At 52.1% G+C, this 21669-nt stretch overlaps 6 protein-coding genes across 6 annotated transcripts; 4 read left to right on the forward strand and 2 right to left on the reverse strand.

Annotated features, from left to right (window-relative positions):
* Positions 1-1804: 1804 nt before the first annotated feature.
* On the forward strand, positions 1805-3403 carry AYO20_02009 (hypothetical protein; the record flags this gene model as incomplete). Its single annotated transcript, XM_022640315.1, has 1 exon — positions 1805-3403. One exon carries the CDS (start codon positions 1805-1807, stop codon positions 3401-3403), a length of 1599 nt encoding a protein of 532 aa, XP_022503815.1.
* Positions 3404-4100: 697 nt separating this feature from the next.
* AYO20_02010 (hypothetical protein) lies at positions 4101-4763 on the forward strand (the record flags this gene model as incomplete). Its single annotated transcript, XM_022640316.1, has 1 exon — positions 4101-4763. One exon carries the CDS (start codon positions 4101-4103, stop codon positions 4761-4763), a length of 663 nt encoding a protein of 220 aa, XP_022503816.1.
* A 1526-nt stretch (positions 4764-6289) lies between these two features.
* AYO20_02011 (hypothetical protein) lies at positions 6290-9793 on the reverse strand (the record flags this gene model as incomplete). The annotated part of the gene is made up of 1 exon (XM_022640317.1): positions 6290-9793. The coding sequence occupies one exon, from the start codon at positions 9791-9793 to the stop codon at positions 6290-6292; it is 3504 nt and encodes a 1167-aa protein (XP_022503817.1).
* Positions 9794-11121: 1328 nt separating this feature from the next.
* AYO20_02012 (hypothetical protein) lies at positions 11122-12810 on the forward strand (the record flags this gene model as incomplete). The annotated part of the gene is made up of 1 exon (XM_022640318.1): positions 11122-12810. The coding sequence occupies one exon, from the start codon at positions 11122-11124 to the stop codon at positions 12808-12810; it is 1689 nt and encodes a 562-aa protein (XP_022503818.1).
* Positions 12811-13990: 1180 nt separating this feature from the next.
* Positions 13991-16879, reverse strand: AYO20_02013 (hypothetical protein; the record flags this gene model as incomplete). Its single annotated transcript, XM_022640319.1, has 1 exon — positions 13991-16879. One exon carries the CDS (start codon positions 16877-16879, stop codon positions 13991-13993), a length of 2889 nt encoding a protein of 962 aa, XP_022503819.1.
* A 1401-nt stretch (positions 16880-18280) lies between these two features.
* On the forward strand, positions 18281-21334 carry AYO20_02014 (hypothetical protein; the record flags this gene model as incomplete). The annotated part of the gene is made up of 2 exons (XM_022640320.1): positions 18281-18554; positions 18618-21334. The coding sequence occupies 2 exons, from the start codon at positions 18281-18283 to the stop codon at positions 21332-21334; spliced, it is 2991 nt and encodes a 996-aa protein (XP_022503820.1).
* Positions 21335-21669: the final 335 nt, after the last annotated feature.

Consider the following 21669-nt stretch of genomic DNA (forward strand, 5'->3'; position numbering starts at 1 on the left):
GGGCTTGGGGCCGCATATTAGCGAACCAATACTGCGTGCTCCATGGTGGGCCGCCGGCATGCCCTGGTCAAAGTCGGGTGATTCCAAAGCTGGGCTGCTGGGACGAAAACCCACCAGGACTGAGGATGGACCAAAATCCCTAGAACGTGAGCTAGTTGTACGCTGCAGGTACAAAGTAAGACTCGAAGATAACTCGTAGAGAAGAAGCAGGGAATAGGTCAAAGCGAAGTGTATCAGAGTAGAACTTAAATGATACTTTGACTGGGGCAACAAACAGATCGCAGGACAAACAAGGTCAGACAGAAATATGCAGGCCTTGAAAGTTTGACAGTGACCAGTGACTGAACCCCCTCCAAAGCCGGCATCCACCGGCCGGTCACCTGGTAGATATTGTGCCGAACGTAAAAGACGAGGAGGGGAGGATCAGGAGCAGGGACATGGCAATCAGTGCGAAACACGGATGTGAAGAAAGTCAAGTAGTGTACACACATAACAAACATTGAACATTGGGTTGGGCTATCCTTCCTCCTGAAGAGGTGATCTCTGGGTATTCTAGGTACCCAGGGAATTGGTATAGGTGTCAGTAGTGGGGGTCCGTGGGCCCGTAGCCTGTGTGTTATTACCTCTACGAGTCAGATGTGCTCACTACTTGGGTGTACGAGTACGAGTATGAGGATATTACCGTGGCTCAGGTAGGCACGTACTTGTAGGTAACCCCCGAAGTGCCCGACCCAAAGTCCCCAGGTACCCAGGCAAGCCAGGGCGGCCACTATGTGCCGTTACGCATTTTGGCATAGTGTGCCCTAGTTCGCCCTTGTTGCCGTCCGCATCCCCTCCTGCCCTCGCTTTACCATGCCTAGAAGCCACGCCTAGAAAATATTAGCGCCACACCCAGAACTCAAGTCCCCTGCCTCCGAAAAATCGAATCCGCACCCCTGTCACCCTTCCGCCGTCCGGACACCATCGTCAAAATAACTCCACCTCGAACTGGATCCACCAGGCTAAAATCTTGCATTCTCGACTTGTATCCGTTCCCTAGTGTCTGTCGCTCTCCTAGTGCCCAGTCCTTACAACGTCCTCAAGAACTGAACTCGAGCCTCTGGACTCATCTCTCTGCAAACACTCGACCTCAGTTTCCGAGACACCTGCATACACGCCAGCACCACCTCAGTTAACTGTTGTTTTGCTGCATCATACCTACACTCCTTCAAGCTTGCTTTCAGTGCCAGTGCGCAACACCACACAACACCTTGCACGTCCTGTCCCTCATTGACCTTCGCATTCTCGGACTGCACCTCTCGCTGTAACGAATCACAGAGCCTTTCCTTGAAGTCGAGTTTATTTGCTACCTTTCACCACCCATCAATTGACGAATCCTTCGATTTAACGAACCTCTACCAAAGACTCGGTTTTTGCGGTAGTCCTACCTCGATTTTGCAAGCCCGGTGACTTATTGCCGCACGGTTCACAAACCTTTCCAGACATCTCACTGCATTGACCTGCCATCCTGAAAGGTTTCACAATCTCGCTTTTGTTGACAAATTCCTAAATGTCGTAAACAACGGTCCGACCAACAGGTATCACAAACAACAGGACCTCGGACCACAAGAGCAGGACCTTGAAGAATTGGGATACTCCGTCTGTGTTTTTCTGTTTTCGCGAATCGTCACTGCAATCGCGCCGCGGCTGCAGGGACGTGAGAAAGAGTTTGGCTCTCCAAAGTCAAAACCTTGACCTCGAATCCCTACTTGGACCCGGTCTGTTCGGCCAGCGTGCTTGCACGTCACGCTGAGAGGCAGCCATAATGTCTTCCACCGAGGGAGATGATAGCTCTCGGAGCGCGGCTTACCCATGGGTTCTGGAGCACTTGTTAACCTATCCTGGTACTTACGAGATCCCCCTACGAACAATGTACACTCTCAATGCTACCACTCAACATCAACAACAGTGTCCACCAACGCCGTCGCCCAACACGGTTCTTGGCAATGCTTTCCCTAGGAAGTCTTCTATCACCGCCGACGAGCAACAAAACATGACCACCATGACGGCTGCTGCTCAGTTGCGTGCCAATCTCATGCAACACATCTCGCAGCTACCCTCTCAGCCAACATCCTTGCCCCCAAGCTTCATCACAAACTTTGTTCGGAGATGTTTTCCCCGCGAGCTTGATCAGGTCGACTTTCCCCAAGCTTTGACTGCCATGGATTATCTAAAGGATCTTGAAGTTAGACGTCGGCGTGAGGTGGTGGCCGCTTTGGATAAGCTAGGCATTGACCAAGATGACCTCAGTCACCGAGATAAACTGGCGCGGAAGTACCCCGGCGTGCTGCGCTGGGTCTCCGAAATCGAAGAGAGGGAGCGCAAAGTGGAAGCCCTCTACACTCAGGTCTATGTTGGGCTGAGAAGGTGGACCTTGATCAACGAGCTTACCTTGACGCCTTTCGACAAGGGCAACTGCCTAGCTATGCTTAATACCCTTTATCCACCCATCAACATGAATGCTGGGCATTTTGTGCAACCAACTGCCCAACTCACGCCTCAAATTCTGACCCAACAACGCAATGGGTTCTTCAAGTATATCTCTGCGGTAGAGAAGAGCGGGCCATCGGTCTTGACCAACTTGATGAATCAGGCTAAGAAAGCCGAAGACCCAAATGGCTGGGTCAGTCTGCGTGATACCCTCGACAAATATGTTCGCATGGCAAACAGCGTCATCGAGGAATGCTACGATATCACCGGTCACACCCCGTCACCGACCACTTCCTCTTTCAAGTCCTTTGAACACGAGGAGGAAGGCCGCCGAAAGGTTGACTCGGCTATCTCTTTTGGCTCCGAAAACTCATCAAATCGCAACTCTGCCCAAAGCAATAAGTCGGCACAAAGCCAAAAGAGTCACACGACCAGACCTAGTACAAGCAGCAGTTTCAGCAATGCTAGTCGTAGTCCCAGCCGTCACGCCTCTCAAGACAAACAACTTCCCGAAAAGCCACTTCCGCCTCCTAAAGATGACGAAATCACAGTGACGCAGAAGTCGTCAGGGTCAACACTGGAACGGATAGCTCGTGAACTCCGGAAAATGAAGAGTCGGAGTAATGTCAAAGACGACTTACGTCCACGTACCCCGTCTATTTCGACAGACATGGTGGCGCCCGATAACCACGATCGACCACCAACGACACCGGGAAAAGATCGCAGCCTCAAGAACAAACTTAGCATCCGGAGAATGCGATCGAATGCCACTATCTCGGAAATCACTGGTCTGCGGTCTCCTAGTCGCCACGGAGAACCTGCTATCCAGGAAGTGCCAGCGTTTGATGCAGACGAAATGAGCAAGAGCCGGCAAAGATGGGAAACTCAGCAGAAGTTGAAAGAGAAGGGCACTGATGATGGGGTGAAGGCATAATGTACAACGTTGTACCAGACAATGGTTTTGTTTTTAACGACACGGTTTTGGCATCTGAGGGGATTATGGATTGCGGCTACTGCTACCGCACGGAGGGACATTAAGAGCCGTCTCGGCAAATGTGTAACGATACGTGATGAAGAATTACGAGAGAAAACATGTTATTATTGGCTTGAGAATTTGGGCTCTTGTGAGGACTGACCCGGACTAGAGATATGAGGCTCTCACGAGCAAATGGATGACCTTCGGAAAGAGGTGTCCCTCAAAAGTATGGTCTTCATAAAGGCGATAGCCATAGCTTGTGCTTTGACTAGTGAAGCCAGTCGATGAAATACAATTTGCTGCTTTGATCTTTGAGCCCTTGACCACTATTGAAAGGATGCGTGATTCAGGTAGAAGCACGTGATGGACCGCGTATGTCAACATCCAAGCACCTGGCGAGCTGGCAACTGGTAAAGGTATCTCTATCTGTTGATGCGGAGAAACGAAATTCCGGTCATTCTGCTACTGAGCACCCAAGTTCCCCGCGCCGCCATTCTTTCTCAAAGAGCATGAAGAAAACAATTCACAGCAACCACTCCGACACTGACTCAAGGCTGAAGCTTGTAACTGGGAAACCCTAGGTCGAGTTCAGCACTATCCGTTTATTTCCACTTGCCTGTCTGTTTCACCCCCGGAGAGCTCCACGGCAGCGACAATGGCCACCGAAACCAACCCTCGAGGCATCCCTACCTTTCCTTTTATGAACAACGTGACAGACTATGTCAAGTCCGTCGACGAGGTGGAGTCTACGCTGCAGAGGTTTCAAGAAATGGTTTCCAAGTATACATTCATGCAGCAAAACGTGGAGCGTCGAGCGGCTGGCTTGAAGGAGAAATTACCAGAGATGAAGAGGACGCTGGAGGTGGTCAAGTTTCTGAAGAAGAAGAGGCGGGATCTTGCCGAGAGGAAAGAGGGAGGTGAGGACGGAAGTGGAGAGGAAGATATAGAAGAGGACGATCTACTGGGGGAAAAGCCCGTGGCGGCAGATGAGATTGAAACAACGTTCAGTCTTCAAGATACCCTCTACGCCAAAGCCATCATCAAACCCGCCGAGATCAACGATGTCTACCTCTGGCTTGGGGCTAATGTCATGGTAGCCTACCCGCTCGACGAAGCAGAAGAGCTCCTGCAAGGAAAACTGGACAAAGCAAAAGAGAGTCTTGCTGCTTGCGATGAGGATCTTGAGTTCCTGAGGGTGCAAATCACGACACTCGAAGTCGCAATCGCACGGGTGCACAATTGGGATGTGGGGGAGAAGAGGAAGCTGAGAGCTCAAGGCAAACTGCCCGCGGATGAGAGTGGGAGGGACAAGGATTGAGACCCAACAGGAATAAGTTGTTCTGTTGCCGACGTCACCTTTATCACCCCGAACCAAAGCCCGAATCAACGGCAAACTGTTCTTTGCCAGCGAGGCCTGATTCCATCCACAGCTGTCAACTCCGGCGTCGAGTGAGCAAGGTGTATGCCGCCTCTCGACTGTGTTACTAGGCATGAATGGGTGCTCTCGGTAGCACCTTTGACATGCGCTCCTCTCTAACACCGGACACCGACAACGTCTGACAGTCGAGGTCTCGGCTGGCATGGTTGAAGTCAGTACCCGACTCGTGTCTCGCTAAGTGAGACTGTTATTAACAAGTCACTGGTCACTGAAAAGTTGGGAAGGCTGTAACCACACGGATTCTCAAAAACAACAAAAAAACAAAACCCCTGCACACTACGCTTCACCTGCACCCAAGGCACGAGCGATGCTAGATGTTGATATTACCAGTCAGTCTTCCACTACCAAGAACCAGGTCTAGCCCAGGAGGGAATGTATGACCACTTTCGTCGATTCCTTCCTTTGTCCAATCCAAATATCCCTCCAACTCGACGGGCATGTCACTAGGATCGTTCTCGGGGAAAACTACTCTCCGCCTAGCCCCTTTCCCAAAGAGGGGAAAAAAAGGGAAATGCTCGAGGATCTGGCTGCTAAGGATGGTCAACGGCACCTCTTGTTTTGGTTCATCCCATCCTAAGGATGGGGACGGGGGCGGGAAATATAGCAATGAGCTATCTACATAGAAGGGGAGAGTCGACGACCGACTTGTCAGTAACACCCAGTCCAAAAGTTGACTTTGCTTTACGATCAGTCCTGTTGTGTTCTCGTGCTCTCGTGCTCTTGTCCTTTGCATGTCCTGCCTGCCTGCCTGCCTGCCTGCCTGCCTGCCTGCCTGCCTGCCTCTTAGCGATATGTCTGTTCCAGTAGCTGCTTTCCCGAGACCATGGATCTTCGGAATCCCCAAGCCGTCATTCAACACAAAGAGGAGTGAGTGTTATATACATAGCAACGGGTGTGGTGTTGCACTCAGCCTTGTTCCCGAAAGCCCGAGGCTGGGCGAGCTGAGGCTGAGAAAGCCCCTGAAGGTTTTGGGCGGACAGACACTGAGAGGAGGTAATAGTGAGAGGAAGAAGAAGAAAAGGTCAAAGTAATTAGTTAGTGGTATTGACAGCAATGGGTGGCCTCTCTGCACCAGCATCGACCTGTTCGTCGATGCGTATCTTTGTCTTGGTGGTGGCAGATGTTGCAATCCCAGTTGGATACTTTATTCATCGCCTGCATCATTCATCTCATTCGTCTCAATGTGCTCATTCGACATCCCACGATCCTTGACATCCCCGTCGTCCCTCGGAGCTAATGATATCACCTCCACAAGTTCATGTCCAATGCAATCCAGGGAGACGCATTTATGCATTATGCTTCAGTTCTGTTCATGCAAGTCATTAGTCGTACAAATGAGTACAGCTTTCTTCTCTTTCCAACTCGCGGCATGCTTGAAGACGTCTGTGTTCTGAGCCCCCACGTTACTAGTGTTGCTTTGGAATATTGACTGCGCTCTGCTCGCCATCCGTCGCTTCTCCTTCAATGTGCTCATGCTCAGCGGATGGAGTGACAGCCTCGTCGGGCATAGATTTGACATAGTCTGGTGCTTCGAAGACCGAGTCCAAGCCTTTTCGATCGCTTCTAGCAGGTTTCAAAGTGTCTTCACCCCACCAACTCACATCCTTCCCAAACAGCGCTTCGTTGGGCGAGGGTAGCGACACTGTCGATAGGTTTCGATGCTCTATATTTCCATCGGCACTACACGCTGTACGCATATGCATCGGTGGTGAAATCGCTGGAGAGCTGAAACTCCGAGCTTTGCGAGCGACATCGGGAGTCTCATCCACCCTCGACGGACTAGAGTGATGCTGTAAGCCAACATCTTTGCGGTGGTCGGCAGCTCTATTTGCTTTGCTGTATTCGGCTCGGCGAGGTTGGCAGCTAGCCGTCCCATTTTCAGTAAGGCTGTTGCTCCGAGACTTCCTTCGATCGTCAGCGTCACGCAACATCTCAGCTGGTCCTTTGACAATGGCGCCCCCGACAGCAAGCATAATTGCTACGCTGAACTTGCCCCAGAGATACAATGATCGGCCCCAGCCATTTTGTGGCCCGTTCGCTGGAGGGATACGGTTGGCTGCAGAGGTTGATGAAGGAGGAGATGTTTGTGCTTGGGTTTCTGACTCCTCGATCTTGCCACCAGAGCGTTCCGGACCAGCCTCGGATATGGATCGACTGAAGGGTTGAGTGAGAGACTGATCAGGATCCGGAAGACAGCACTGATCAGCAATACTTTCACCGTCGTACTTTGCCCAGTCCCAGTCTTCGTGATCGGTCTTTGGTCGCTGGTAGCCGATGAACAACCCAAGTACCCACCAGCTTAGTTTTCCGAACATTGCCCAGTTTGACCGCCAGGCATTTGCTATGACCCGCCGTGCCAGAGACAGTGGATCTCGTTTGAAGCCTTGAATGTACGTCGTATACCTTGATAGGGTTGCATAAACCGTTTGGATCGTCAAGGTCGCTAGAGGCTTGGAACTTATGCCACGATGCTGTAACATTTCAAGAGGAGTGCGCGTTGGGCCGGTGGCTTGTTTCTTTGGAAGAGAAGGGCACTCGTTCATCGACTTCCGCGTGTTCCGCTCGGCGATAGAGCCAGATGTGACGACTCCAAGGCGACTGGGTCGACACATCTGACCATTGCGGTATTCATGATCAACAGCATCATCTTTCGAGTCCTCTGACTCGTATATTGAGCTTGTTTTCCTCCGTTTTCGAGGATTGAGTGGCGAGTCAGGGTAACCGCTGGAGGGGGAGGAATTCCCTCCGCAGGGGGTTCGATGGTCTGAAAATAAGGGACGAGGAATGTCAACGTTACCTCGGAAATGAGATGCATCTAAACTCTCCAAGTCTGACCGAGGATATCGCCGATTGAAGACTTTACTGTTTCCAGATATATCAGGGGCGTCTTCATCTTCGCCCCCAGTCATACTAACGGTGGTGTGATGCGGATTATGCGCCACATCTCCAGGCAGGGAAGATATTGTCTTCGAAACCCAGGAGCGAATTTGTGGGCTAGAGCAAGGCTCCATGGTCGACTCAATCTCGCCTGCCTGCTGTGGACATTGATACTGAGCCATGTTGCCTGAAAAGGAAAGTCCTTCGAGAGGCTCTTGGAGAACCTCCGGCTGGAATGCTTGCTCATCACTGGCGAAAACCTCGTCCAAGCTCTGATAATCTGCTCCGGGACGATCGAGAAAATTGTCTGGACTCGGAAAGGGAGTCTCGAGGCAGTCTCCATGAACTGCATGCGTATATCGAGTTTCTTCAAATCGTCTTATCTCAGAGCTAGGGAGAATGGGGAGTCCTCGAGTGGGTGACGTGATAGGTGTGGTCGAAGGAAGGTTACCACTTTCGGCCGTGAATGTTGGCAAAAGCAATGGCTTTAGCTGTGTTGATCCAGGCATGAATTTCCGAGGCCGCCTCTTCGAAGGATGTCTCAGGATTGTCTGCGACCGACTTTGCGTACGAACATGTCCACCTAGCATATCAGGGCTATTTGAAGAGCTAGAGACAAGTGTTGCCCGTCCTGACTCAATGCCGTGCGCATCTTGTAGCTCGGTTTCTTCCAACACGGAGTCAATCGAGAGCCTATCATCGACAGCGTCCAAGGAGCGGGCAGTGGCGTCGAATGGACTTGCCGACAACGGCGATGACGGGGGATGCGCCGCGAAGTAGTCAGAGGCCGCAAGTGCCGGGGATGCCACGATTGACTGGGGTCTGCTCTGGAATGTCGGGAGGACTGGTGATGTCGACAATCTTGGGATAACGAGTGACATGGGACGGCCACTTTTTCGCCTAGGAGTGGGTATGCCGCTGGAGGGTTGAGCTTTTGTCGGCGATAAGGCCAGAAGCTGGGTCAAGACCTCATTGCGTTTTGTCATATCGCGATTTGTCGTCTCCAGGCTTGATCGTTCTTCCTCCAGCTTCTCAATCTTCGCCTTTAGAACTTCCAAGGCGTTTTGGTCAGACCTCTTTTCTTCGCGATCGCATTCTAGATCGTGGATCACCGACTTCTTAAGTTCGACCTCTTCTTCTAGATCCTTAATCCTGCGTTTCAATTTGAGCTCCATCTCCGTCGATCTTTCGACTGTTTCATGGAGTTCAAATTCGAAAGAGGCCCTGATGGCTTCCATCTCCTTCTTCAGACGTTCATTCTCTTCCTTCGCTTTTCGGAGCTTTTCTTTCCAGTGCATATGAGTGGTGGGTGAATACATGGCGTCTTTGACCATCTGTAACTCATTTTCGATGTGTTCTATGTACTCTTCTGAATTGAATCTCGGCTTCGTCTGAGAAGCCTTACGATGTGACCCCGAACGCACTTGGCGATAATATGGCGAATCCTTGCGAGGTGAAGACCTCTGAAGGTTCACCGAGACCTCTCTAAGGCCCATATTGACAGGACTTTCTCGCAAGGAATCGGGGCCTGAGGGAGGGTGTAAGTCACTGTATGCGTCGTGGTAGACTGATGGTGTATTGGCTCCGGTGTCACGGATCATGCTCTTCTCTGGGGAATCCTGGAAGATTGGTAGAGCAGCCCGTTTCTTCAAACCTCGAATCCGGCAAGTATTGGCATTCGAGATCTCAGCCAATATGGCAGATTCCGTAGAGGCACCGCTCAACCTCTCGGCCTTGTTCAAGTCAATGCCATTCTCTTCTCGTCGATTAAACCTTGGTGATGGAAAATACGGAGAGTCGTTCTCGGATGAGCGGTTTAGGGAAGGAAATGGGACGCTGATGCCATTCACTGAAAGGCTCTGTGCCGAGAACTTCGCGTGACGAGTCTGGAGCAGTCTCTGCTGTCGAGTGTGAGGTGCGGACTTGGGTGTTGTATGACTAGAAGGACACTCGTGGAAAGACGATGGTATTGACCGTGAGCGGACGTGTAGGGTGGTCACGGGTGATTGGGGGTGGGCATGGGCGTCGTCCATCGTCTCGTGGGATCAAGAATTGTGTTGTCATGGAGCGATGACGCCGACCGGAGACTTCGCAAGCCCCAAAATACTCACCATTGGTGATCGACCCGGCCAGAAGTGCTAGTAAGAGGGTTTGGAGGGGGAGGGGGGCAAGGGATTCGACAGGATTGAAATTAACCAACATTCCAGACCTCGCGCCGCGAGGACTGATGCAATACGGGGCTCTTTGAGAGCAAAGGAATGCAAGAAGTGAAAAGCTGCTTGGATAAAGGAGAGGCTGGTGAAGACGCTCAAGCCTGGAAAAAGGACGACTGAATTGTGAAAGGAAGAGAACATGCCACGCAGGCGCAACCTGAGCAAGCGAGCGGGTTGACACGGAAGAAGGAGGAACAGCCCTCGCGGTCCTCGAGAAATTAATTGCTCTGACAAAAAAGGTGAGTGTTTACATTGTACTCATTTCGGAGGATCGCTGCACTGGGCTGCTAGATGGAGCCGTGGGCCGAGTCAGCGTTGAGATGCTGCTAATTAGGCACCCAGATAGGTAGGAACTGCGGTCCACGGGCAGCAATCCAAGGGTCGTCATAGGCAGGGGTCCCCCGCTTCAGCCCGCTAGATGGCCTCGCTAGGACGGGAAAACTTGCCCAGAACCCTCCCGGAAGCCTACTAGAACATTTAGCACGTTGGCGGTTGCTGATGCCGAGGTACTCATCTGCAGGTACGGAGTACATAGTTGTCACGCAATGGTGCACACGCTATCACGTGATATTTAAACGACCCGTTTTGATTCTTGGCATATCAACTCTCCTCCTCAACTCCAACATCCCTCGTACCGTCTAACAATCATACATGTCTCTTACCCTTCAGAATAGGGTTCTGCCACATCGCCAAGGCTGAGATCGCTACCTCGGTGACTAGCAACGTCGTCTCAGCGTGTATGCCTATCGAAATCATATTGATCACATTGACAATGCTTCACTTGTCGGTCCTCGTTCCTCTTGCCTTTGTCTACAGTAGCGCCCATTCACTTGAGGCCATCCTATTGTTGTCCTTTTTTGTCCTTCACAAACCCGCTGGCCCTAGGAATAGATCTATTGTTGCTATTCATATTCTATTCACAATGGGGGACAAAGACAACCCCATAATAGGACCTGGTCTGAATGACCTTGTTTCAAAGGTAGGTGGGCGGCGCCTTAAAGAGAGAGCTGTAATGATGTTGCCCTGTGGTTCCATGTTTTCATTGACTCGAGTTACTACTGTCTACTTCCTTCACTCTGTACGTGAGAACCCATTGAATAATCTGCCCCAACCTGATACGTGAAACGCTTCTCCCCCAATACTTCAACATGTGCAAGATCATCAGGTACCGCTACACCAAGTGCTGGAGACCCGCAGATGCGGGTGAAGACTACGACGAGCACGATCCTAAAAACCTCTGTGATGGCGGCGTCGACAGCCAAAAAATACCCTGCTTCACCGAGGTCTGCAATCAGCACGAAGATGGCATTCCGAGATACCAATACATGTTTGGTGACTTTCTAAATGAACCGCCAAAATGCAACCCGACCGTGGAAATCTGTTATGTACCGACTTACTGTGCCTTGCATCGTCAGCAAATGGTTTGTGATGGTATTCCCGTACCAGTCGACGCAAACATCCATACTGAACCCGAAGCACCATTGCCCGACTTTACGTGGCATATCCCCCGAGTGCCGTTGAGGGATCCTGGCTTCCGCATGGTGGACTGGAATCCAGAACCACGGAGGGTGCCTCTGGACCAACCCCCTATCAGCCCCAAGACACAGGCCACATTCAATCCTCAGCAAGGCGGCGTCATCAATGCATTTTATGATCCTGAACACTGGGTTTCGGCCGATGGGCGCCCTATTGATCTACTAGAGAATCATTACGCCGATCCGGATGTCAACGACTTCCCGGCCTTTCCCAGAATCAAGGGGCCGGCTATGCCACCGCCAGGACCACCCTCTTCGCAAGACATACAGACTCCAGGTCCTCAATCAGTCCAGACGGAGTCACAGCTTGCCAACTCCGAGCTGCCATCCCAGTGCAATGGCTTACAAGGCCAACCACAACATAACAACCCTCAGAATGAGCAGCAAACCCTTAGTTCAGTCACAGAGGATACACCACTGCCGGCTCCATCATCAGGATACAAGTTCGGAACCTGGCGAGAGGTGTCGAAAGTCGGGCGGTCAAGCGGGGGTTCGTCGTCATCAGACAGCTCAGCATCTTCACCTCAGGTTCCGGCTGGTGGCTGGCCCAATCGAGAATTGTCCTCCACCTCAGCTCCAGAATCAACTGGCAAATCACCGATCTGGGAACCGGATTTGCTGGCACAGCTCCAATCCTTCTCTGGAGGAGACAAGAGCCAAACGCCGCAGCCGGTCCGTCGGCCACAGTCACCGGGCCAAAATGCTAACCCGCAAGGTCTTGAAAGAAGTGACGACGACAAGGAAGAAGAGCAAATGCCTCTCAAAAGACGCAAGCTCAATTCCGGAACACCAGCCACATCTGTTGCAAAGCGACATGACATGACCCTACGCAGTAGCGGCGCGGGCGCTTCGACTGCGAGGGGAACTAGCACCACTACTCCGACCAGCACGCACCGCATGAAACTTCGGCCTCGGACACCCAGGGTCGCCCCAGCACCTACCCCTGTGCAGCCAAATACTCCCGCGCCCAGGACAGCGACAAAGAGGAAAACCAGGACTGTCGCTAGAGCAGGGACTCGCGGCAGTGGCATCTCCAACGCAACCGGGAAAGCCAACTCTGCCAGCAAACCGAAGCGGCCTCCTCAGAAAGCGAACAAAGTGCAAAAGAAACAGAAGAAGCAGGAAACTAAGAAGACGACGACACAAACCCGAAGACCAGCTCGGAAGCAAGTTCGAGGACAAGGGGCTGCACCGCAACAAGCAGCCACGCCCACAACCCCGTCGTCGACTTCCACAACGGGGCCCATGACCCGGTCACGGCGCGCAGCACAGGGAGCCCAGCTCAACCCCGGAATTGATTGAGGGAGGGCAACGTCCGCGGTACTTTGTATTACCACCCAAACCAACTCAAGTTTTTTTTTAAAAAAAAAAATTTCATGTTTTCTTGTCCGAGTCTTCCTGATCGGGTTCAACACCGGGTACTGGGTGGGTAAGTGCGTATCAATGTTCCCTCGTCGGCAGGGATGATCGACTTTGATGCTGGAGGCAAGGCGAAGGCGAAAGCGAAAGCGAAGGTGAAGGATATTTCACAAACAGAAAAAAATGTACAACAAAGAATAATGACAGAGCTCTTCCCAGATTGCTACGTGCTGAACCATGTCTGGGTCAGGGTTGAATATCAAATGGTGCTGTTGTGCTGTTGGGACCAATTCCCTGCGCGTGATCCATGTTGATCCATATCCTCGACATGTGAGGAGAGAAGGGAGGCGAGTGGGTGCGACCGGATCATAGATGGATGGAAAAAGCACACAGAGAGCTGGGCAAGCAAGTAGAGAAACATCTAGGCAGAGGCAATATCAAGCTGCGTTAAAAATAGTTCTGCAGGGTTGAGCGACTGTGACCACGGCCTCGAGTGGACGAGAGACCGATGCATTCCCTCTTGATCAATTGAGAAACCAGAAGCAACAAATCTGCTCTTCTGGAATGGGTCTGCTTTACCCAGTCAAATGCGCAAGCGCTAATTTCAGGACAACCTCCTCAACTGCCGGAGATCCCAAATCGACCATGCCAGCTCTTACTAGATCTCATTGTCCCCCCGTGATACCAAGTCCCAAACTCCAGGCCTGTCTCCAATCCCGCTATCAAACAGGGTGCCGTGCTGATTTTGGTCTGTTTCCCCAGCCTCCTTTTCCTGTACCTCATGAGAAAACCAAAACTAAACTGCATGCACAAAGGACGGCAAAAACCTGTCGCGCGGTGGGTATAGGCGATGAAGCGACGAAAAACCTCCCAGACGTCACTCGTCCTTGAGTAGACGTTCACGCAGGCGAGAACCACTGGCGAAAATATGTATGTCATAAACGTTTAATATCTTGACATCTTAACATCGTAATAAACATTGGCGAGCCATTCCTGACACGATTTGTGTGCTCAGCCAAGAAGGGAGAGAGTGGACCGCGTCAATTGACCAAAGAAACAATGCGCGACCAGACTGTTGATGCACGAGGAACGAAGGAGTCGGCTTCCCTGTAGCTGTCATATCTCAAGGTTGATCTCTGGAGGGAGGGGATTCAAATGTGGGCACCCAAGAGCCATCGTTGCTGACATGAATTCCCCGCGCATGCAATTGGTTGTTCCTTTCCAGAGTATCGCGTACATCTAGTAGAAACCCATCAATCACCAGCGACTTTGGATGCCCATCCTCTGAACATATAGGACATTTCCAGCAACGATCTTCCGTCAGGCCCCCTTTGTCGACGCCCGCTGCATGAGAGGAGAGAAACGCTTCCAGGTCGAAACATTCCCGGTGTCGACACTCTCGGCTTCGAGTCGGTGTTCGCCAAACAGAAGACGTAAGTGGATCTATCAGGTCAATGTAGATGCTGGGGGGCTTGACAACCAGATCGTGGTCTTCAGACCCATCCTGGTTGGTCTCGAAGGAATTCAAAATCTCTTTTTGAACACATGCCGCGGGGAGTCGGGTGGACATGGCTTTAATCTCGTCGTAAGTTGCCACGCAGATGAGTTCGATTGCCATCAGATACATGCAATGCGAATCTCTTTCTGTCGGATGGAAGTATGCCACAACTTCAATCTGGTTATCGCCCTCGCTCAAGAGATCCGTCACATCTAACGCTAGACCGACACTACGTTGACGATCGCTCAAGTCAACATCGACATCTCCGTTGATTACCACGGATGCGAGCATCGGCCACTTCGAAGTCCGCTTGTGGAAATCCGACTGGGTGGGTGTAAAAGGCGGTGTCTCTCGGCCATCGACAGCAACAGACCTTAATCTGAATTGTAACTTGCCATCTGCGGCCTCCCGTTCTCTAGGGCCGGTCTGTCCTTCGGGTAGAGTGGATGCTCTTCGAACCCAAACGTTGTGCGGAATGTGGACCTGCCACTGAATGACGGGTGAATCTGTGTGAATACATTCTTGAAGCACTATGGCGTCATCGACAAAGTGGTAGAGGGTGGTGGTAGACGCGTTGCTACCGGAATCAGCCAAGTCTTCATGTTCCTGATCGAGGGTGCGTGCTTGATGTAACGGAGCCCTTCCAGATGCTGCAGCAGTGGTGTGCGATGGAACAAATCGAGGGACGGCCGGAGCACGGCGTCGAGCCTTTGAGGCTCGATTCGGCAAAATATCCGTGGACGATGGCGTCGCCCGTCTTTCAACGCTCGGCGATGGTCTTGGTGGTGGGACTACATGCTGTGAGTCGGCTGTAGGTGGTCTCACTCTTGATGATTGCGCGGAGGACATCGAGCGCTGCTCTCCCTCTGGTGCCGTGGAAGGTATACTTGTATCACTTATGGTGGATTGTGGCACTTGAGTGGTGGCTGTCAATTCGACTCCACCGGAAGACTCTTGGTTTGGCTCCAAATGTCTTTCGGGGGATCGGCTCGAAGATGGGGATGAAAAATAGGCAGTAGTCGTGTGGCTAGCCGGAGTGGTGGAAAACCGGCTTGCTATATGGGGTCCGGCAGGACGTAGAGATTGTGCTTTGAGCTGTGAGTATCTCTCCCTCCATGCATCCACCAAGTCCCGGGAATCGGATTCAGATACGTCCAGCTGAGCTGGCTGGAGGGTGTACATATCCACCAGCTTTGTCGTTTCTTCACTGAAGAGATTAAAAACCTCCCTGAACATGCTCGAGCTATCAGCGTGGCTGGAATAAAGGTGGTAAAAGACAGCCTTCCGTAAGACAGGAGAAGGTAGCCTCAACTCAGTCATCAGCTGAACTGGCGCGGGTGGAACCTCTTCTCGACTCAAGCTAGCCTTTAATGTGCTGAATGCGGTATGAAAGGTTTCGAGGCATGAGCGAACGCCAGCCATAACAGGATGAAGTTGCCAGGCTGTATCGTTTATTATTGCTTCTCTGCGATAGGGGAATGTCGCAAATAGCGCGGATAAGTCTGAGTTGTTGGACTTGATATCCCCACACAGAATCGAACGCAGAGATTTGAGGCCATCAAAGTGCTCCTTCCTCAGATTCAGTGGCCCAATGAACTCGAAAGTTGTCGGCATAAAATTACTGCAAATCAAATGTGCGAGGAGGAAAAACTGGTCGTTGAGTTGGCAGGCTTCTCGCAACATATCGATTCTCCCATAGTTAAAATCCGCCGACTGATCTGACTCGGGTGTGGCGATGGCAGCTAGTGAAGATTCTAGCTGTTGGCTGAGGAGGGTAACGTGTGGCCTTGCCGGGGACTCCTGAGGGGTGGGCAGCTGCTGCCCTGAACGCTCCAACCGCTCGGAAGCAGTGCTTGGACGAATTGACCGCGCCTCGTCCCCGTTCGCGTCCAGTTTCCGCTTAGTGGTGCGACCTGTAGATGTCGGCTGCTGTTGAGAGCGAGTTTTAGAGGGACTGTTTAGCAGGGACTTGATGGACACATGCCGTATCGGCGGTGGTGACTGCAGAGAATAGGAATTGGAAGAGACACCGTCTGCCTCGCTAAGTGTAGGCGTTCCTATTCGAGCCCGGTCTCCTTCGCGAGTATTTGGCTTCATAAATCCTGTCGTTGGCATTGATTCCTCAGCACTCGGATTATCGGGAGCATGATCTGGTAGCAATGCTGATGGCTTTCGATTAATGTCGACCGGGCTCTCTGGAACGATTGTGCGTGAGTCATTGTGTGCTGAATTTAGATCCGAGACCGGAGTACATGAGTCCTGTGGTGGTGCATTTCGGGATTGATCATCTGGGGACCATATTGACCTCGTTCCGGTTATGGTACCCAAGATAGTCGACGGGGTGGTCGATGGAGCGGGTGAGGCGGGTCTGGCGGGTGTCTTATTTGGTCGAGGTTTAATCTCAATGAACCCATCTTTGAAGGGACCAGATGCAGGAGTCGGCGACCATCGATAGGAGCGAGTCGACCTCTTAGGAGTGCGGGCAGAACTGGCATGAGATCCTCTGTCCGCCATCCACAGCAATGGCCAGAGCCAGGAAGGCTATTATCGGGATAAGAAGATGTTGATAGCCATTCAGGCTTGTGAGCGATCAAGAGTAAAGGCTGAAGTTGGCGTCCACGTTTGACTCAAACAGACTTGAATGGTACCCAACGACAAGCTAAGTTTCCATTGAGAAGACAACGCAGGTGGAGAGATGATGGTTGGTTATCTATGAACAAACGTTGGGATCAGACCACAAAGTTCGAGGGTGGCAGGACTGTATTGAGTTTGGAAGGAAACGGTGAAGAAAGCGGCGGAGCAGCTGTTGCTGTCAGCTCTTGTAGGGGCTGGACTGACGGCGCGTAAAACAAGGCTGTAAGGACAAGCGGGTGGAAATAAAAGAGACAGGCGTGCGATCTCGCCAGCACAGGAGGACAACCGATTGCAGTCAGCAGCAAGAGGTGGAGGAGGAGGAGGAGGAAGGGGAAGAAGAAGAAGAACAGGCAGAAGAAGCAGAGGGAGAAGGGCTCATGGGCGAAGGCCAACTGAGCGCATGTAGATGGTGGTGGTGAGAGGTGGTGATGGATGAATAAACGTCAGATGCAGGAAAAAGTCATGACAGACAGCAGCTTTTTAGTGGGCGAAGCGGGACCATCCCATGTTCGATTGTGCGATTGTTCAATTGTTTGTGGTGTGGACTGCGGAGTGATCAGCCCTCGTCGTAGACGCATCACAGATTGCCAGGCTAGCAGCTAGTTAAGCCAATTGAATGCCTCACGCTGGATTGCGCTGCGCCCGATGAAGGGAGGGGTCACTAGGCATCGAGGGCGGCGAATCATGGGCACGCCACGGACGGTTGGGGGAGATTCCCCTGCAGGCTATCCTGGCAAGCCTGGCTTCCACAGGCTGGCTGGCTCGCTGCGCGTGTGGCCTCATTTGACCATTGTAACATTATTGAGGAGTGAAGAGAAACAATACACAAGGTGCGGTGCGGTGCGGTGTCGTCAAGGGCACGCCGCAGACACTGTTGTCTTGTACCCATACACCTCGCCAAAGGACATCCAAAGACACTGAGATCCACTAATTGACAGTGTAGCCGACAAGGTGAACTGTCACATTGGTCAAACAACTTGTCGTCGGACGGCGGCATCACCCTCAGATCAGCCTGCGCAATATCAATTACTCCTACTTTTCCGTTCCACCAACCTCGTGCGACTCTCCTGATCGGTCTCTTTTCACCATCGCAACCTTTCCTCACGTCCTTCAACCTGCCAGGGCACTGGAAAGCGCAATTCCTATCATGCAGCCACTTGTCACTGCGCGTCTGGTCGATCTCCCGACAACTCCACAACAACTTTTCATCGACCGTTTATTTGGGTAGCCAGGTCATTGCTGCGCTCGCATGCCTGCGTCTTGACGCCTGGTCTTCACATCATGTCCACCTCTCTTCAACAGCGCCCGCGGGCGAACCTACAGCCCGGGGACATCCTTGTGGCCATCCGTGCGTTACATCTGCTGCTTCACTGCCATGTGCAAAGACGCCTCGCTGACGGTCTTGATCTAGATGATTTCGACGCCAGAAGTGCCGATGAGTTGACGCTCCGAAAAACCGATCAGATCGAGTTGGTTGAGTTGGATGACGGCTTTGGTGATGGCTGGTACCTAGGCAAGCATCTGGGTACAAGAACGACAGGCCTGTTTCCTGGTGGTATGTCGTTTTCCCACACTGGACTCTTGGTTCATTCTTCTTAAGTGATTGACATGTGCTCAGTCTATACCGCAAAGCTCCCCCCCAACTTCGCGCCTGTGGGAGCTCCAGCCGTCAAAGGCCCTCAAATCCTTGCGAAACCATCAACCGAGTCCACGAGCGAGCCACTCAAACAAGCAAACTCAACCACCGACCCCTCCAGTCACCGTAGTCTCTCCTCGTCCCCAACGCCACAGTCTAATCTACCGCTACGAAGCTCTATACCCGCTTCTCCCACCCAATATATTCATCGGAGCATCGGTCAGGCACTATCAAGCAGAGCAAGTGGAGAGGACAGTCCAGTTATGAATGAAACATTAAGCGTTATAAATGAACACATTACGGACCTGAGCACGCCGCGTCAGAGTCTGTCGCCGCCACTGGCTTTGATGGAGGATTCGGAGAGCGAATACAGCAGTCACCTCGACCGAGCCTCCTATATCGCCGGCCCGGAAACCGATAGCGAGGACAATGCGCGCCCAACGGAAGCTGACGTCAAGCAATGGGATGCGAAAGAGACGGCTGAGTACCTGAGAAGCCTTGGTGTTGACTCGAAGCACTGTGATATATTCGAAGAGCAGGAGATAACTGGCGATGTCTTGCTGGAGATGGACCAGTCCTTTATTCATATGAAGGAATTCGACTTTGGCCTGATGGGCCGCCGTTTGAAGACCTGGCACAAGATCAGAGACTTTCAGAATCAGGTCCGCAATGGCACAGCGTCGCGAAAAAGCAGCCTAAAGCCGAATGGGTCCAACGAGGATGTCACACGAAATCAAGCACGAGGCACTACCATCTTACCCCGAATACCAAGTCTGCTGGAGGAACCGGGACTATCTATCCGCCAGTCACAGCACACTCACCCGTATGCCATACCTAACTCACCGCCATCTTCCGAACAACCCATGTCTCCGTCTTCTTTTACCCGGTCCCAGCTTGGACGGAGCACACCCCCGTCTCCTTGGAGAGCTTCGATGGCTACTGACTCTCCATCACGGAGGTCGGCCTCTTCAATACGAGAACTAAATCAGTCTCGTCGCCATTCCTCGATAGATTTCGCCAAAGCAGGAGTTCCAGAGACTGCCACGCCAGCTGCCGCCAGTCTATCCCATCCACATAAGAAGAATGCATCTTTCGATAAAGATTGGTCCATGAGCAACGCAACCACTGCCAACACCGACGGTAGTACTCCTTCGCTCAGGCTTCATATCAGCAATCCACCGATAAGCGTGGATTTGGACGCAGATGTTGGGTTCAGTAGCGAGCTTTCTACCATCGATCTCGACCGGGGCTACTTCAGTGGGAATGAGGTCGATAACAGGAAAGCGAAGAACCTCCTAAAGAAGCGAGGAGGTATGGAAAGTGTGGGCCATTCCCGCCAATCGAGCGTGCTTGATGACTCGTCCAAGGATGGTCTCGGCGTAAAACGACATTCGCGACTCAGCAGCCTTGATTCCTTCAGGGCCACCGCCTCACTCTCCTCGGCCGCAAAAGCATATCACAGCAGATCATATAAAGGTCGGTTCCGTTCTGCAAGTGCGAGGAATCCGACCACGCAGCGCTCTCCAATCGCACAGTCACCCACGGTGACAAATTTGGAGGATGGTGGTCTCTCAGCTCTATCGTCCCCCAAGCCTGTGAGTGGGTCGGCGTCTCCTGCTACTGGAACAGCGGCAGCTCCCTGGGCGTCATCAACAAAGGCGCGAAGACTGTTGGGTATCCGAGCAGCATCCGAGGCTGTTACTGGAAATGAAAAGGAAGCCGCCAGTTCTTCAAACATTACGTCCGAGGCATTGAGAGAGAGTCCTACTGCGTCACCTTCTGGCTCACAAACTCCATCGGCGACATCACGTAGCTTCGAAATGGACAACACAGACACTTCTTCAAAAGGCACAGCTGAACAACTGGGCCCCTTATTGCATACGAAGACCCCCCTGCGTACCAATCCAAAGACCAAGCGACAAACGAGCGCCTACACGAGAGGTCTGCTACAAATATCCCCTGCGGAAGCACGGAAGCATTGTGATCATTACGGTTGGATGAAGAAAAGATCCAGCGGCATTGTATCCCAGTGGAAACCCAGACTGTTCATCCTACGAGGCCGGCGGCTGTCGTATTACTACTCAGAGAATGATACAGAGGAAAAAGGGATCATCGATATTTCGGGACACAAGGTCCTTGTAACCACTGCCGATCCCATTACCTCACTTCAAGCTACCATAACGGGAACAAAGCCCACACCTTCCATCAGTGCCCCCGGATCATCGACAGAGACCTCGCCGAATGTGACGAGAAACTCGAGCGGAAGCTCACCCTTCTATTTCAAGCTTGTCCCTCCCAAAGCAGGAGCTTCACGAGCGGTACAATTCACAAAGCCTACCATTCATGTTTTCCAGGTTGACAACATTACCGCGGGACGGAAATGGATGGCTGAGATTCTGAAGGCCACCATCGAACATGATTTGGCAAACTTTGAGACTACAAATCGGCAGAAGACCATCAGCTTGGCCAAAGCCCGGGCAAGAAAGGAACGGCCCCCAGCGCTGAAAGGCACAGAAGACATAGCCGAGTTGGCGGAGAGACCCACCCCGCAGGAAGAGAAGGGTGAGCAAGAAAGTGGCCTGAATATCCAAGGACTGGATTTCAACGCGTCGGACATGAATCTCCAGATAGGCACAGGCCTTACGAGTGGGACAACAGCACGTCCCGAGGATGATGCGGAACGGGAAATAAAGACATGATGACACACGAGAAGGGATTTATTTATCTTATCCTGCGTATAATATATTTGTCCTGGAATACGTAATGTCTGTTTGTGTGCACTCTAGGCTGTGATTGAAGCGATCGCATTACCTTGTTGCCTTGGTAGCTCTTGTGCAAGGTCAAGAGCTGTCAGTGGTCAGCCTGATATGTGCAAGGCTGACCAACCAGATGTCGTATCTTGCGGGAGCCGCGTTGCGTTGCGCTGCCCTGCGCTTTACAACCGCCTCGCGCGTTTCCAACTCAAGTCGCGGTTGAGGGGAGAGAGACTCTCTTTCTCTCTCTCTTTCTTTCACGCGCGACAACGAACTCAAGC

This window comes from Fonsecaea nubica (genome assembly GCF_001646965.1).
Source record: "Fonsecaea nubica strain CBS 269.64 chromosome Unknown Scaff8, whole genome shotgun sequence".
NCBI classification, from domain to species: domain Eukaryota; kingdom Fungi; phylum Ascomycota; class Eurotiomycetes; order Chaetothyriales; family Herpotrichiellaceae; genus Fonsecaea; species Fonsecaea nubica.